This window comes from Typopeltis vanoorti, chromosome 4 (assembly GCF_054136105.1).
Source record: "Typopeltis vanoorti isolate ZY-2024b chromosome 4, IOZ_Tvanoo_1.0, whole genome shotgun sequence".
Taxonomy (NCBI): Eukaryota; Metazoa; Arthropoda; class Arachnida; order Uropygi; family Thelyphonidae; genus Typopeltis; species Typopeltis vanoorti.
This window is the reverse complement of record NC_143552.1, coordinates 16,656,900-16,675,373: the sequence shown is the minus strand read 5'-3', so window position 1 is coordinate 16,675,373 and position 18,474 is coordinate 16,656,900. Positions and strand designations below refer to the sequence as shown.

Here is an 18,474-nt window from a genome sequence, read left to right as displayed (position 1 = left end):
TCATGAGGCGATTGCAGCTGTAGAGGGGTATTTTGAGAACCACTACAGGGATGGGATAATGGCACTGGAGCATCGCTGGGATAAATGTATTAGTCTTAACAGAGATTATGTTGAAAAATAAAAATAATTTTGAAATTATAAATTTGGTTTTTCATTGTTAGGCTGAGAACTTTTCAGACCACCCTCGTAAGTGTAAAATAATTCATTTTGGCATGATGAGATTTCTGACATCATATTTTATTGGTGCAAGTATGCTACAAGAAACAGATGAGAATAGGGATCTTGGTGTTTTTTTTGGATAAGTTAGAAATCACACAATGAAAGGTGCAAATAGCACTTAGCAGAAAACTGCAATGCTGAATCAAACATTGGGGAATAGCTAAATGTACATGTGATGCTTTGATTACAGAATTAATCAAAATAATTCTAAAATCAAAATATTCTAAATAATTCTGAAACCATCCTATATAAATAATTGTATAGGATGGTTTCAGCCATACCTGAATTACACCTAAGCTGTTATTTATGCATAACTTTTGATTTAAGTATAATAATTCATTGAAACAAATTTTAATCTGCCTCTAGTGCTAATGCTAACATAACTGTTTAGCACTTGAGCAGAAAACCAACATGATAGCATACGGTACTGTCTTCTTCATTCTATCACTTGAGGATATATAAAGGAGATAGTAATGACAGAAAACAGGAAAAGCGTTTTACAAATCTAGCAATTAAATGGTGCAAAAATAAAACTATGTAAACTGAATCGGCATATAATGTGCCAATCCACAGTAATTTATTGCGACTTGTGTGGATTCTTTATGATTTACCAATGTTACAATGCCCATAATAGTCAAAATACTATAAATTAAACATATATATACACCCCAGGGATAATGATGATATGGTGATAATTCCTAACTCTTTATTTAACATTTTCCTTTTAAAAATTCTTTTCGATACTTCAGAAGAGTAGGAAGGCTAGATCTATAGAGAGATTCTGGGGGATCTGTTTCTGTAGGATCATCATAAACTGTTGAAATTACACAATCCATTTTCTTCCGTCTTTTCCATTTCTGTTTTTTCTGGATTGGATATCTATTGAGTCGCTTTCCAATATACCTAGTGAAATTTTAAAAAATAAAAATATATAAATTTCAGACCATGATAATCTATTATTATTATTATTATTACCCTAAGACCCCCACGGAGTCAAAGACTCATCTTGGAGATCCCTTCGTCACACACACACACATGCAGCTCATCATACCACACCTGAAACACATTCAAATTCTCTGCAGACACCACACTCTCAGGCAAGGCATTCCAATCATTCACAACTCTGAAAGCAAAAAAACCTGCTTCTCACTCTCTTGTCCACACATTCCTTATAAAGCTTCCAGGGATGATCTCTGGTTCTCCCCTAATCTCACTCCATTTTATGAAAAACCTCTTCACCATTGATCTTATAACAACCCCTTACCAACTTATACGTCTCTATCATATCATCCCTTTTCTTCCTATCCACTAGACTGTAAATTGCATCTTCTCAACCTTTCCTCATATTCATCATTCCCGAGATCAGAAACTACCTTAGTCAGTTGCATCTGGACCCTTTCCAACATCTCTTCATCATTTTGAAAACCAGATGACTGAATCTGTGTGCAGTAGTCCATGTGTGCCTTATCAGAGTCTTATGCAATGAAACAAGTCCTTATGCAAGTTAGTGTCCTCCGCATCATTCCCAGAATTTGATGTGTTGTCCTCACAATTTTGGCAACGTGTCCTCTAAATTTTAGATCCTATCCACCTTCACTTCAAGATCTCTTATGTCCTCCAATTCCAACAATATATCTTGAAGAAGTATAAATTCTACGTCCCATCTTTGTTTCCCAAATTTTAAAACCTTACATTTTGCAACATCGAACTGGCATCCCCAAACCTATTCCCATTCACTCAATCTATTCAAGTCTTCTTGTAAGGCCACAATCTGCTCATGGTTCATCCCAACTTTGCATCATCTACAAACAACTGGATATCCCCATCCAAATCTTCCCCAATATCATACAGGTTAAACAGCAATGGCCATAAAACAGACCCCTGAGGCACACCCCAAGTGACGAACCTCTTGTGGACTATTGCTCCACAACTTGCTGATACCAATCTCTGATATCCAATGCTCTAATATCCAACACCATCTGTTCTAGTTTGACTATCAACTTATCATGCGGTAATCTATTAATACCATTGTTGTAAACCCATTTCTGGATCCTGGTTCTTATCAGCCTCCCCAACACTTTACCCACAACAACTGACACACACACACACACACACACACACACACACACACACACACACACACACACACACACACACACACACAGGTTTATAATTTGATGCTTGAGTTCTGTCACCTCCCTTATGAAGCAGCACAACCTTGCCTTCTTTCCACTTTTGGAACTTGACCCAGTGCAAGACTCATGTTAAAGAACTCATGTTTGAAGAACTCCTTCAAAATATGTGGTGATATATTATCAACTCCCACAGCCTTATTAACATCAAGTTTGCTCAATTCCTCATACATCTCTTGCTCACTTACAGCCAGTCTCTCCTGCTCATCATCATTATCAACTGCTCTCAAACTCTCCATGATGTCGCATTCATAAGAATGAAAGACTTTTATGAATTGCTCATTAAATATCTCAACTATATCTTCTGCAGCTGTTGTCTTTATGCCATTTACTCTAATCAATGTCACACTGCTATAATCATTCTTTTTTATTTTATTTTCTTGGCTACATATCAAAAATTCCTTAGGTTTCTTTTTGGCTTCATTAGCTAACTTCTTCTCATACTGAACTTTTGCTACCCTTACCAACAATATCACCCTTTTTGCCTGTTCTATGTATTCCTCATGGAACTGATTATTACTACCCCCCCCCCTCTTATGCTGCCTTCATAATGCCTTTTAACTCTGCATTGCATCTTAATCTCCTCATTCATCTATTTCACACCTACCTTATTTAACCTTCTGACCCTTGGTATTAGACATTGCTTCTACTAGATAGTTCTTGAATATCACCCAAACAGCACTGATCCTCTTTCCACTCAACTCCTCATTCCAAGTTGTTTCCTGAGCTTCAGATAATCACCAGCCTTGGAATTCCACATATACTCTATCTTCACAGAAGTCCTCACATGGTTGGCAACCACCCAGGTAATCACTTCATTGTTTCTCTCACCAACTGGAGAGAGAGAGATTTGACACCTCATTTATAATAATATCCTCGGATAAGATGATCAAATCCAATACCCTCAATCCCCATGTGCCCTCTGTTACATACAGCCTGAGGTATTTGTCCCTCAAAAACTCAAGAAACTCATTGTATTTTGTCGATTTTTACAACTTGTACTTCTTGTTTACCTTTGCTAATAATGCTTTGTTTATCATCATGTCTACAATTCTAGCACTACCCATAATATTGAATTTGGATGTAGAAAATATCTAATCTTATGTTGCTTTTTATATTCCAATACATTCAATAATTGACAACATAAAAAATTTTGTGGCTGAGACTAACATTCAAGTAATAAAAATTATTTTCTTGACATTTAAAATCAAACTCAACAAAATTAAGCCAACTTTACGCATGCACATGTGCTATAGGAATTCGTGACTATTATGTTCATTTTTCCCAGTCTGTGCATTGTGTGGTGATGAATGTGTAAATTTTTATTTAAGGAGTAGGTTTCTATTTTTATTTCAAGTTTGAAAAATTTCTTAATTTGTAATGTTCAAAAAAAGGATTAGCATATAAAAAATTAAATATGCCAAAGAAATCAAAAGTATCAGAACGTTTCAAGATGGTAGCCAATTCAGAACCTCAGTGTATTAAATGCTTAACAAAGGTATGAAGTAAAGATGGAAACATTTCAACAATAATAAATTTAAAAACGTAGCATTATTTTTATAGCAAAATGTTTCTGAACTGACCACTGCTGATAACATATCAATAAGAGCAATCAAAGATAAGCAGATTTTAGAAGATGCAAAAAATCCTTTAGTATTGGCATTCTCAGAGGCAGAAACATTTTATAAGTTGAAACATGAATTTTTTCTTATTCAAAAATGAAAAGAAAAGAAAACTTGGAAAGATTATATCAGGCTTTGCTAATAATTCAGCCAGCATCAACAAATTCTGAAAGAGCACTTTTATTTGGAACAAATATTTGCACAAATGTTTGTTCAAAACTATCAGGCATCTTTGAACACACCAAATTTTCTTAAATTTTATTTTTTTAATAAAAATAAAATGTAATTATTTATAAACATTAATAAAAATTGAATTAGAATTGCTTAGCTCTTTTTTTATTCTTGTTTTTCCTGAATGATCTATAAAAACGCATTCCATTTCCCTCAATTGAACTCCAAAAATATACTGATGTAAATATAGATAATCCAGATATTTTATTATTATTATTATTATTGTTCCAGGAAACTCCAAGGAGTCGACAGACTCATCGAGGGAGGCCCTAACATCATGTCTGGAACAACTATTCAACATTCACACAGTAGCTATCATATCTTGCCTTGAACTCATTCACGGTCGTAGCACCCAGAACAGACTCTGGAAGCTTATTCCACTCATTCACCACTCTCCAAGTAAAAAACCTAGCTCTAACACTCTTGTCAACCACGCTCTTGCCCAGCTTCCATGCATGGCCCCTAGTCCTTCCACCACTAGTCATATTTTCAAAAATATCTTCTGGATCGATCTTATAAAAACCCTTCAGTAATTTGAATGTCTCAATCATATCACCCCTCCTTCGCCTATCGTCCAATTTCTGCAACCCACAAATCCTCAACCTATTCTCATAAGGTTCATTCCACAGTCCTGCTATCATCTTGGTCACTCGTCTCTGGACCCTCTCCACTTCCTCCCCATCACGAAGAAACCCTGGTGCCCATAACTGGGCACAGAAGTCCAGATGGGGTCTTATCAAGGCTCGATACAGAGGAACACCTACTTGTTTGTCTCTGCAAGTATTTTTCATAAGCCAAGTGATTTGGTGAGCTGTTTTAGTCACTTTTGCAATGTGCCCCCTAAACTTCAACTCCCTATCCACCAGCACTCCCAAATCCCTGGCCTCATCAATCTCCTGGAGTACGGTTCCACCAATGCGATATACTGCTGCTGTTCTGCTGTTTAGGATTCTCTTTAGCCTGCATGGCCAATGTTCTTTCGTAATCCTTTTTTGCTTTTCTTACCACACTTGTCACCCTTCTGGCCTGCGCTTTATACCGTTCATGTGCCTGCCGGTCACCTTTCTCCTTAAATTCCCTCCATAGTTGTTTCTTTTTTTGCAGCTCAAGCTTAATGGTGTTATTCATTCATTTAACCCCTACTTGATTTATTATTCGGACTCTAGGTATACAGTCAGCCATTGCTTCATGCAAGCACTTCCTAACTACCTCCCATGCACTATCAACTTCTAGTCCTTGCAGTTGTACATGCCATGGCACTGAGCCAATCAAACTCCTAAGCTTGTCATACTTTCCTGCCTGATAATTCCACATGTACCCTGTCTTAATTGAAAATTCTACACCTTTAGCCACCTCCCAGGTCAAGACCCTATGATCACTCTCACCGATTGGTGGCAATGTGGTCATATTTGTTATGCAATAACAAATATAACCTCTCTGCAATAACAAACAAGCACTCTCTGACCCCTAGTATTTTCCATTACATGCTGTCACAGATAGTTATCCCTTAATATCTGCATAAAATCCAATTCCTTCCTCCCGTGTGTCCTCTCCTCACTCCAATCAATGCGACCATAGTTGAAATCTCTCATAATAAACACTCTCCTTCCACTCATTTCTTCTATTTGCTTGTGCATACTGTCACCACCATTTTTTCCATCACCTGGTCTATAGCAGCACCCAATTGTATATTTAGTTCTGCTAGCCACAATCTCACACCAAATGGCCTCAAATGTGCTCTTTCCTCTATCTTGCTACATATCTAAAAAAACTGTTTAGGATTCTCTTTAGCCTGCATGGCCAATGTCCTTTTGTAATCCTATTTTGCTTTTCTTACCACACTCGTCACCCTTCTGGCCTGCGCTTTATACCGTTCATGTGCCTGCCGGTCACCTTTCTCCTTAAATTCCCTCCATAGTTGTTTCTTTTTTTGCAGCTCAAGCTTAATGATGCTATTCATCCATTTAACCCCTACTTGATACATCTGTATAATTGCCCAGGATAATCTTTGATTTCTTCCGTATTTAAGTAAAACGTTTTTTTAAAATTTAATTTTATAAATGTATTTTTAAAATGTTTTGCCAATGTATTGAGTGATGAATAGTAAGAAAAATAATATAGCAGATAGTGTCTCACCTCCTCTCTAATATTATATTATTGATTGTATATACAGTGTGCTTATATGCAATAGTCAATTTTCCAATAATGATCAAGGAAAGGAAAGAGTAGCAGTAGCATTCAACAACAAAAATGGAGATAAACTTTTTGATTGGAAGGAAGTTTCAAGTAGAAGTAGAATTATGTGGGCATACTTCAAAATGGGCCAATGGAAATGAAACAATTGTGCCTATGGTACCACAGAAGGATCTCCTATGGAAGAAGTAGAGGAATTTTTTGAGTCACTAGAGCAGGCAGCTGACATCAAGAAAATGGAAAAAGTAGTACTTGGTGGAGTCTAAACAAAAAAGTTGAAATTATATCCCACTAGACATATAGAAATGTTTTGGGATAATTTGGAGAAGAGGGCAAGGCCAATAATAATGGTAAGCATCTGCTGGATTTCTACTCAGCATGTGCACCAGTCATTACTAACACCATGTTCCAATATGAAGATGTGCACAAGATGATGTGGAGAGAAGACACAAGAAATAAGAAAAACCTCATTGGCTATGTTATTGTTGATGATATCTTCATGCTGGTTTAGGATACAACAGTGTATAGTGAATTTGAAATTGGAAGTGACCATTACTTAGCTTTAAGTAGGATCAAACTGAATAGCACAATGAAAAGAACAATATGTAAAAATAAATAAATAAATAAATAAAATGAATTAAAATTGAACAGCTTTTACAGGCAAAGTGTAGACTCAATTATACAAACATTATTGAAGAAAGAATAAAACAGTTTAAAAACAAGAACCAAACCTTGAAGTCTCACTGGCAAACTCTGAAAAAAAAAAAAACACTGATTGATTCAGCAAGAGAGGAATTCGGTGAAGTTGTCTTCAATGATAGAAAATTAAGAACTCCCATGGTAGACACAAGAAGTTAAAGAAGCAGTCCTGGAAATTACGAGAGCATACCGAAAGTTCCCGGCAGATTCCCTAAAAGAATACAGGAGAAAATGTAAGCTATGTGCAAAAGTTGTGGGAAGACTTCGATACAAATATAGAAGGCAAATATCAGGAAGGTGGCAAAATGTTCTGGAGGAACATTATGCTACCTTCCTGTGTACTAGAAATGTGTACTAAAAAAAAAAAAAAAAAACCATACCAGAAAATATTCCTCTTGAATATTTTCTAGTATGGTTCTGTCACTTGTTTCATTTAATAGTCTTTCAAAGTAATTACTCTAGACATCTAGGATATCCTTATCTTCAGTTTTTATGTCACCTTTATCATCTTTGATTCCTTTTACAGTTTCAATGTTTCTAAGCTTTCTCAATAGCCTCTAGAACATTTTTCTGCCTTCTGGGAACTTTCAGCATAGAATAGGCAGCTGGAGTAGATGATATTTGACCAGAAATGCTCAAATATGGAGGTATAAAAGTTTTGCAGTAGCTACACTGCATAATTCAGAGGACCTGGTCAGAAGGTCAAATTCCTGATGACTGAAGTAGAATTCTCACAGTCCCCATCTATAAAGAAGGAAATAAAGCTGAATGTGAGAATTATACAGAAATTTCTCTACTAAGTGTTCTAGGTAAGATTCATGCAAGCATACTTGAAAAGAGGCTGAGAAAAAATTGTGGAAAAGAACTCGAAGATGAACAAGCTGGATTCAGGCCAAACAGAGGTTGTCAGGATCAGATTTTCACTTTACAACAAATAGTTGAGAAATTATGGGAGTATGATCAGGATCTGTACTTTAGTTTTGTAGATCCAGGCTCAGGGACAAGCATTTCAAAACACTACAGTTATATGGGGTAAATGATACATAGTCTATATTAAAGTTGTGAGCCAGCAGTTAAGAATTGAAAGAAATACAGGAAGATGATTTGATGTAAAATCAGGTGTAAGACAAGGATGCACATTATCTCTACTCTTATCATCTATATGGATTGCATTATGAAAGTAGCATTAAATGTGATATTAGAAATGTAGATATCAAACTTAACTCTTAACTTTATACAGATAATGTTACACTCCTAAAACACATCCAGTGCAAGTCTTTCCAGGATTCTCTAATTAAAATGAATAACAGCTGTAATAAATTAGCCATGAAAATCAGCAATAAAAAGACCAAACCAGAACTCTGAAAATAGGCAGAAACATTCAACACATCAAGTGCATTCTAAATGGAGAGCACACAGATCAAGTAAAATATTTCAGCTATTTAGGTGCAGTTTTAGTGAAGATGGAAAATTAAATCTGGAAATAGACAACAGAATAAGCAAGGCCAGTATGATGGGGAGCCAGTTGAATAAATTTACATGGATTAAGAAAGAAATTAGTCAAAACACTAAACTAAAAGTATACAAGAGTGTTCAAACCAGTTTTAATTATGAATCAGAGAACTGGGTTAGAAATATAGCACTTGATCAAAGATTAGAGACCACAGATATGATAGTGGATTGAACAGATGGCATCAATGGCAGAATCATATTAAAAATGAGGACAGTGTTTGCATTCAGGAATGTGTGAAAAGGCTAATCTAAGGTGGTATTGGTCACTTAACAGGAGAAGGAGGAAAGATTAGAAAAACAGGTGTTTCGTGCCAAGATGGCAAGAAAAAGACCCAAAAGAAGACCAAGGTCCAGGTGGATTGATTCAGTCAGAAGTGCCTTAAGGACAAAAAGTTATGACAGATATGACAATATATGAGTGCTGATAGATAATAGACTAATTTGGAGGAAAATTGTTGATAGGAGATTAATAATAATGTAAAGTTAATAATGGTGCAGTCATAATAGCCTGAATACCCCTTGAGGGTATACATCAGGAAATTGATGATGAATTATTCCAAGATCTGGAATAATTCATCATCAATTTTTTTTTTGGAAAAATTGACTCGATCCTTTACTTACTAATACCAAAATATGAATAGCCTGTAGAAGGGAAAACCCAAGTAAAGTCCAGGTTTGCAAGAACAGGAATGTGCTAAACAGCTGGTTTCTGTTTGAAACTTCTTACTTAAGCTATTTTATGTAATTATTATTATTTTAAATCACTATCTTGGGTGATGACAGCACAGTGGTAAAAAAAAACTGACCAGGCATGCAGTCCAAATATCAGGAATAATTTCTACTTCAATAGAAAAAGCCATCAAAAGCCTGAAATGTAGAAAGGCAGCAGGAGTAGATGATATTCAACCAGAAATACTCAAGTATGGAGGCATAAAAGTCTTACAGTGGCTGCACTGCATAGTTCAGAAGTCCTGGACAGAGGAACAACAAATTCCAGATGATTGGAGTAGAGCTCTCATAGTACCCATATATAAAAAGGGAAATAAAACTGAATGTGAGAATTACAGACATATTTCTCTACTGAGTGTTCCTGGTAAGATATATGCAAGAATACTCGAGAAATGGTTGAGAAGGATTATGGAAGAGAAGTTTGGTTGTCGATCAGATTTTCACTTTACGATAGATAGTTGAGAGATCATGGGAACAGAGATCTGTATATTTAAGTTTTGTAGATCTGGAAAAGGCATATGACAAGGTGCCAAGAGAGAAAGCTATTCCAAATGCTAAAGTTATATGGTGTCAATGGGGCATTATATCAAGCAATACTTAGTCTTTATTTGAGTTGTAAGTCAGCAGTTAGAATTGAAGGAAGTACAGGAAGGTGGTTTAATGTTAAATCTGGTGTCGGACAAGGATGTACATTATCCCCTCTCTTATTCATTATCTATATGGATCACATTATGAAAGAATCACATTATGTAGTATTATCATATCGTGTACACCCCTTGAGGGTATATATATATATATATATATACACATCGGGAATTTGAGGATGATGATCTTGAGTTTTAACTAACAATGAGTAATACTGAAATTTATTGCTGAATATCCTTATTTGGGCAAAGTACAAATATGAAACATTCCTGCCGCTATCTGTGGTGTTTTAAGGCAATAACTAGAAGATGCATGGGACTGAATATGTTACATGTAGCAGTAGAGATGGAATTTTACCTTTGGGAGAAAATATCAGAGAGCTGATTGAATTAATATGAAATGTGGCAGAGATAGTGAACTTCTTTAAGATATGAGAGAGGTATTCTGAAATGCCTTTAATGCATGGGATGAAGATTCTGTGCAAGTCATCTCTTCTAATAGAGGTCAGAGACATGTGGTTGGCAATGTTCTTTATTGTTCTGAGAAACAACTGTTCTCAACAACTGTTGAGAACAATTGTTTCTTTGATTGTAGAAATTTCTTTCTTAAGTAGTTTGGACAAGGAACAGATGATATGGACTCTTGAAAGAAGGCATATAATAATGCCATACTTATCTAATTCTAAATTTCTTAAGAGACGTGAAAGTGTAAATATTGACTTCTCTGATAGTCATGCTAGATTTTTATTTTCAATCACCTCAATAGTGCAATTGGAAGAATGACAGTACATTGCGCCCTTCGATTTGAAAAGACTTGAGTTCAATTCTCGTTGTGATGAGAGGAATCTTTATATGGGCTTTTTCAATTGAAAGGTAACTTAGCCTATCTCGTATGGAAGTAGCAGAGTTTTTTCCTCCTGGAAACTTGGGTTTTTCATCCTGTATACAGGCAAAAAAATAAAATAAAATAAAACTGTTGTTGATGGTGTTGATAGTAGTTGTGTGTAGTAGTAGAATTAAGTAGTAGGGGAGATGGTGAGATGTGTGTAGTGGTGTGGAGTAAAGTGCCCTCCCATGATGAGTTTTTGGACTCCTTGGAGGTGACATGTATAATAATAATAATAAAGATTTGTTGGTTATTCTACTTTCGACAAACAGACCAATCTGTTTTTATATGAATTTCTGAATATCAAGCCTACATTGCCTCCAAGAAAAGCAACAAACTAGGTCTAGCAGAACATGGGATTATTAATACCATCCACAGGATCCTCTGGAATGTTGCTCATTTGATACAAATGTTCCTCCATGAATGGGAACATTTCTTTAAGAAATATACACATTCATGGAGGAACTGAACTTTAATCAGTTTTAGTTAATTAACATTCAACTGTGATTCTGTGTAACTCTTTTCTAAAGAAATTACATTCTTGTTCTAATCCTTTACTCAAGAGTAAGGAAACAAGTCAGAACATGAAATATCTTCTCAACCAGTTTACTTGTATATAGATGTTCTTGACTTCATAACATTTACCTAGAACGATACAAGGTAGGTTCTACAAGTTTCTGGGATGACATGCAATCGAGCCAATTTTAAAATGCCATGCATGACTAAGCTCCTCATAGATGGGGAACTTAGTGTACCAATTTCAACTCTCTACCTGCATCATTCAGTTTGTTGGAGACACTCATTTGACTAACATGTGGCAAGCTAAGTGGCCGTAATGTTAAAAACTGAGTACTGTGATGTGATCAAGTTTTTCACCAAAGAAGCTTTCTCCAAGTGCTATCAAAAAGCAGTTGGATGGTATTTATGGGGAAGTTTGTCCTTCATATTCCACTGTGAAAGAATGGGCTAAACAGTTTCGCATAGGAAGAGAGATGCACTGAAGATGATCTTTGTAATGGTCGGCTTGTGGAAGTGATGACTGAGGAAATTGTCTATCTTGTTGGGGGGGGGGGGGACTGCTCAATAACAGACAGCTGAGGGGGGGGGGGAACTGCTCAATAACAGACAGCTGAAGCTCAAAGAAATCTCAGTAAGGTTGGGGATTTCTATAACAACATATCATTCACGAGAAGCTTAACATGACAAAGGTCAGCACAAGGTGGATGTCTTGACTTCTCTCTTCGATTCAGAAGGAGCTCTGTTCCCGCAAGTGTTTAGAGCTTTGCCAAGGGAATCAGAGGAAGTGCTGGAACCTATTATCACTGGGGATGAAACCATTGTCCTCTATTATGATCTTCTTTCCAAAGAGAATCCATCGAGTAGTGCAAACCAGGCAAAGCATCGCGAGGAAAACCAAAGTCACTCAAATCCATCAAGAAGATCATTGCAATAATCTTTTGGGATTGCCAGGGAATTCTCTTGATTGACTTAAAGGAAAGGAATACCACTGAATACAGAATATTATGTTTCATTCCTGCACAAGCTGCATGACGCCATAAAGGAGAAGGGACGAGGAATGCCGAGTCATGGTTTGCCTGCTTCACGACAATACTCCAGTCCATATGGCTATTGCTGTGAAGGTTGCAGTGAAGGACTGTGGCTTACAGGAGATTGAACATCCACTGTACAGCTCAGGTCTAGCACCCAGTGACTACCTCTTCTTGAAACTGAAGGAAGACCTTTGAGGAAGAAAATTTGCAGATGATGAGGTGAAAGATACAGTTTTATGCCATTCTGCAGACAAAAGTACAGGCTATTTTTTCAAGGGCACAGAAATGTTAATTCAAAGATGTGAAAAGTGTGTTGAAGTAAAGGGAGATTATGTTGAAAAGTGACACAGTTGTTTTTTTTCTATCACCTCTAAAAGTAAGTCATGCTGGAATCTTATGGAACCACACTTGTATATATAGAAAATATAAGATTTCTGCATTAATTAGCCATAAACAGGAGGGATAGTCTAAGTAATGACGAGATCTCAATGAAGGCGAGATGTTTTTGCATTATCGGATATTGAGGTAATTGATGCCTCTACATACAAGCAGGCTAGTTGTAAAGATACTTTGCAAGCTAATTTTGTTTGCTTATGCTTGGGAAAATGATTAAAACAATAATATAGACATTTAGCAATTCAGAAAACTTTGCATAATAATCATAATGCTCTTGTATTTTGTGCAGCAAGTAATGCTACTAATTTAATGTTTTTGTAATTTTTTGGTATATATTTATTAAAACTGATTTTACTTTTGACAGAAAGAGATATACTGTTTATCTGACCTTCAAAACAATGACCCTTCAGTTAACCAACCCTTATACATCAAGTGACTTCTGGTAGAGCACCATGCGTTTTATTTCAATCATCTGACACTGCAATTATAAGGACTTTCTGTTCTGATAACTGGAGAGTCAGATAAATGGTAGATTACTATAAATACACTCACTTAAATGCAAAAAAAAAAACTTTTGCATTGCTGTATATTTGACTTTGTAAAATGGGATAAGATGGTGGAAGTAATGGAAAAGATCGGTATAGATTGGAAAGACAGAAGGCTAATTATTTCACTATACGTGAGACAAACTGCCATGGTGAGAGACATATATTTATACAACTGAACCAGGTATCATTGGACAAGGAGTAAGAAAAGGCTGTTCTTTGTCACCAATTTTGTTTAACATGTATTCCGAAGCAATGGAGAATTCATTGCAGATAACAAAGCATTATTATCAAATACTGAAACAGGAGACTACAACATCTGTTGAACAGATTACTGGAGTCATGTATCAATTATGGAATGAAAATTAACATAAGAAAAACAAAGGTAATGAAAGTAGCAAGGAAAGAGGCAAATATAGATATCAGAATAAATGGAGAAAAATTGAATCAAGTAAAGACATTTAAATATCTAGGAAATGTAATTAGCAGTGATGGAAGATGTAAAAGTGACATAAAAGCAAGAATAACAATGGGAAGAGATGCCTTTAATAGAAAATGGAATTTATTCAGAAGTAAAATGGACAGAAACCTAAAGAAAAGACTAATAAAATGTTATGTGTGGAGTGTTGCCCTCTATGCAGCTGAAACTTGGACATTGAAGAAAGAAGAAATTAAGATTTTGGAAAGCTTTGAGATGTGGATTTGGAGAAGGATGGAAAAAAAAAAAAATCAAATGGACAGATAAAATAACTAATGAAGAGGTCTTAAAAAGAGTAGAAGAATAAAGAAGTCTGTTAAAGAGGATAAAAAGAAGAAAGGGAAACTGGACTGGACATATTCTGAGAGGAAATGGAATCGTCAGAGATGCCATCGAAGGAAAAATAGATGGAAAAAGACCCACAGGAAGAGTAAGGAAAACAATGCTAGATGACATAATGAATGGAGACAGGTACACAACCTTGAAAGAGAAGACACAGAACAGAAGAGAGTGGAAGAAAAGTTTTTGCTACTAAGAGAAGAACCTGCTCATTTGCAAAATACTTAAGAAGAGAAGACATTAGTAACTTCTTAAGGAGAATATCAGAGGATTCCAAAAAAAAACACAAAGTTTTTGTTTCCTAGATTAAAATAAAAAGCATATATCAATAAGACATATATAAAAATGACCACACTTGAACTTCTCCTCCCTCTTTTTTTTTTTATTTTTTAAATTCACTATCAGTTTTATTAGCATAATGATCCATAGTTCATGGATAGAAAGCTTCATTACAGTAGCATTACTGGAGGAGTAAAAATGGCAAAGTATTTTATATTTCTAGAATTTTACTACAAACTTCACTTGAATGACCACACTTGAACTTCTCCTCCCTCTTTTTTTTTTATTTTTTAAATTCACTATCAGTTTTATTAGCATAATGATCCATAGTTCATGGATAGAAAGCTTCATTACAGTAGCATTACTGGAGGAGTAAAAATGGCAAAGTATTTTATATTTCTAGAATTTTACTACAAACTTCACTTGAATATTTAAGTTATTACTCATGGAGACAACATGGTATGTCTCCATAATTTACCTTTATTTTTATTTGTGGGGTTCCCCCTTTCCTCAATGTCCTTTAGGACTGGTTGAGCCCTCCTAATGAGGGATGAGGTATGTATTTTATAAGTGTAGATCAGTGTGTATTCATAGGCCAGTTTGTTTGTTTTGAGGGACGATAAACCCAAGTTTTCCGTATGAAGAAATCCTCCATATGAGACTGGCTAACTCACCTTTAGTCGAGAGGAACCAGATAAAAGTTCCTCACGTCATGGACAGGAATTGAACCCAGGCATTTCTGTCCAAAGGGCTCTATCTATACCGAATGCTGATCACTGTGTGACTATGAAAGAAAGGAAACAAACTTAACTTGTTTTGAGAACTATACTATATACATTCCAAATTATACCACACTTTTTATTCATAATAACCAATACTGTCTTTCACAGACAGAGATGACATCTGGGGATAGTGGATTCACTTCTACTTCCAAGAGCCTCTACATTCTCTTTAATTTGACTTGTATTTTCTTGTTCTCAACTATTTAAGTTTTGTATGCAACCAAAATTAGCATTTTTATTATCTTTTTTAGGATTTCAAGCATTTCCCACTAGTAACTGAAGAGAGACTTAATTCTTATTATGCAGAGAGAGCATAGATCAAAAGTTTCAAAAAGGGCCAAATAAAAATTTGGAAAATTGTATGTAGCCAATTACTAGTGAAAGAACATGAAAATGAAACATGAATCAGCCATTTGTAACCGGAAATGAAGAAGAAAAATTTTCTTATTCTTGTAAGACTTTTTTTTTTTTTAAATTAGAAACACAATAAAAAAAAAATAAAAAAAAAGGGCACTGCATATTGCTTTTTCAAGTTTGAGTGCTTTTATCAGTGTTAAATATAACTGTTGTGTCTTAAAATGTAAAAATATAATTTCTTGTGGCCTTTTATGTTAAATATTATAATACAGGGTGAAAGGTCAACACAAAATTACTGTCAAGTATTTGACAATAAACAATCTGAGGCATTCGTAGTAAACAAAGCAGCATTTTTTTTTTTTATGAACTGAAGCTATTCAAAGAAAGTGAATTATTATTATTTGAATACATATGTCACAATACCCAAATCCTTTTTTATTCCATGGGTGCTGGCCTGTTTCTTCAATTGGTTCAGCAATTCCTGTTAATGCTTTGCCTATACCTTTGCCATCTTTCCAACCTTGTCTTTCCAAAACTTTACGCCCAATTCCCTAAAAAAAAAAAAAGCTTATTATTATTTAAAAAAAAAAAAAAAAAAATGCATAACCTATTTTACAAAAGAACACTGAAGTTATAAGAATATGTGTGTATGTATATATATATATATAGCAGTACACAAGCATTTTCCAAGTCTGAATTTTTTTTTTTTAATTACAAACTATATATATATATTTATGAAGGGCGAATATTCCATGCGTGCTAGGTGTGCAATGCTCATCCACGACATATCAGTATCACCGATATTATATTTTTGTATTTATTCCTGTTAAAGACTTCCCTAATTGTTTGCAGACTTCGCGCGATTCCTAAAATTGAACACAACATACTAATGCTTCATTGTCCTCTTCACGAGGATAATAAAGCGTTAGTGCTTCATGAAGAAGGCACTTTTTGATGCACAACACATTGCATCGCATTTGCATTAAATAGCCCGGATGGGCTTTCAAAATGCATACACCTTTGAGCCCTTCGAAAAGAAGTAAAGAGGGCACAGCAGGTCAAATTCTTAGTATTTGACCTGCTGTGCCCTCAAATTCTAAGTATTTTTAAACCATTGAAATGACGAGGCTGGGAGGGCTAACATACACATATTCGTTAATCCCACTGGTTTCAGAAAACCTAAGTTAAGCTTTGAAGTCGGCGGATTCCTCTGTGTCATCATCCATTTACTTAGAATATTAGCTTCGAAATACACATAACATATGCAACAAATTTTACAAGATGACTTGCTGCTCCATCAAACCATATTTATTCCTGCAATACTCTCTCTCTTCATAAGTTTTTTTTTTTTTGTTTGTTTAAATTATGCCATCATAAATTTACTTATTCATGTTTAGACTTTATAGGATTGTGCTATTAGCTCTACCCAGCAACTTATAGGACACACATATCACAAATGCTAATTATTAATAATTCGTTTACCATTAATGAAAGTGTTTCTACTCACACTTATTCTTTCTTTTCATTTCCTATTATTACATGTCTTATAAACGATGGTTCATATATTTTCATCTTTGAGTATTTCAAATATACCAACCAAATATAGCATTCTCCTTCATTGTTGTTTTCTAATAAATCCTAAAACAAACCGATTGTTCTCCCACTCTATGCAGAAGTATTCAAAGTTATGCTGCAATTAATTGCACTGGACCAATTAAGATGAGCACTGATGTGCTATGCACTCTCAAAACTTTCATACATCGATAAAAATGCACATGGGCATCCATGGGGGGGGAGAGTAAAAAAACTGCGACTGCCCCCTGGGATCGAGTAAAAAATTCCACAAATTATAATCGTAAAAGTGATTGAGATATGTAATCTTACACCCTCGACCATGAGATGCTTTGTCTGTCTTAAAATTTTATTATGGGTTGGCCTGTTTCAGCCCATGGCAGGGTAGCCATAGAACACGTGTTTTATTGCTACAATAAAACACATGTTCCTGTTTTTGGTTCATCTTTTTCTGATTTGTAAAAAAACTGTTCATTACTGTTGTGAACAGTAACCAGTTCGTTTGCCCTCTGTGTCTAGTGAGTCACTGAGTGAAGTGTGAATTGTAAATTTATAGTGAAACAAATTTAAACAGAAAAATACATTTTTAAAAGACAAGTGTATGTAATTTAATATTATTTTACTTGTTAGTTTTATGCTTTTTTTGCTTTTAAACTGAAATAATTTAATTTAGGATATTGGGATTAATTAATTAGTTGATTTTTAATAAAATATGGTGGTCAATTTTTTATATGTGAAATTGTGCTGAAAACTGTATTAATTCAGAATACTTTTTCCCCCAAGAATTAAAGATCATTAAAATCGATGTAAAATTAAAATAATGTATTTATGGTTTACATCGACAAATAATTACATTAAAAAATGCTAAAAGACGTTTATTCATGTGATTATATAATTACATCAATAATTATAAAAATTTATTGATGTAATTATTTGTCACCAAGCTTCCCCCCCCCCCCAAAAAAAAGAAATTTTCTACGGGTGCTCATGCATACGGTCAAATATTGATGTGATATTTGTAGCATGGGTTGCATAACCCACACGACAGCACACCCAACCAAAATGAGCACGCGACGCCACTGATATATATATATATATATATATATATATATATATATATATATACAGGGTGTTCGGGATAAATTTGACATATTTATAATTAATTATATTTTTCCGTAAGTTACATGTATTAACACACACTTCTCTTCATTTAAAAGTTTGGACCCTTCTTCATTCATATACAAGATGT

The 18,474-nt window shown here is 34.9% G+C and overlaps 1 protein-coding gene across 1 annotated transcript in view; it reads right to left on the bottom strand.

Moving 5' to 3' along the window:
• Positions 1–216: 216 nt before the first annotated feature.
• The window catches only part of LOC150107129 (G patch domain-containing protein 3-like), a 120,926-nt gene continuing 102,668 nt past the window's right edge, over positions 217–18,474 (bottom strand). Inside the window, exons 5-6 of the mRNA XM_090391652.1 lie at positions 16,077–16,204; positions 217–1,122 (exon numbers count right to left, since the gene is read on the bottom strand). Coding sequence (XP_090247778.1) covers positions 930–1,122; positions 16,077–16,204 — 321 coding nt within the window. The 3' untranslated portion in view covers positions 217–929. The remainder of the gene's footprint in view (positions 1,123–16,076; positions 16,205–18,474) is intronic.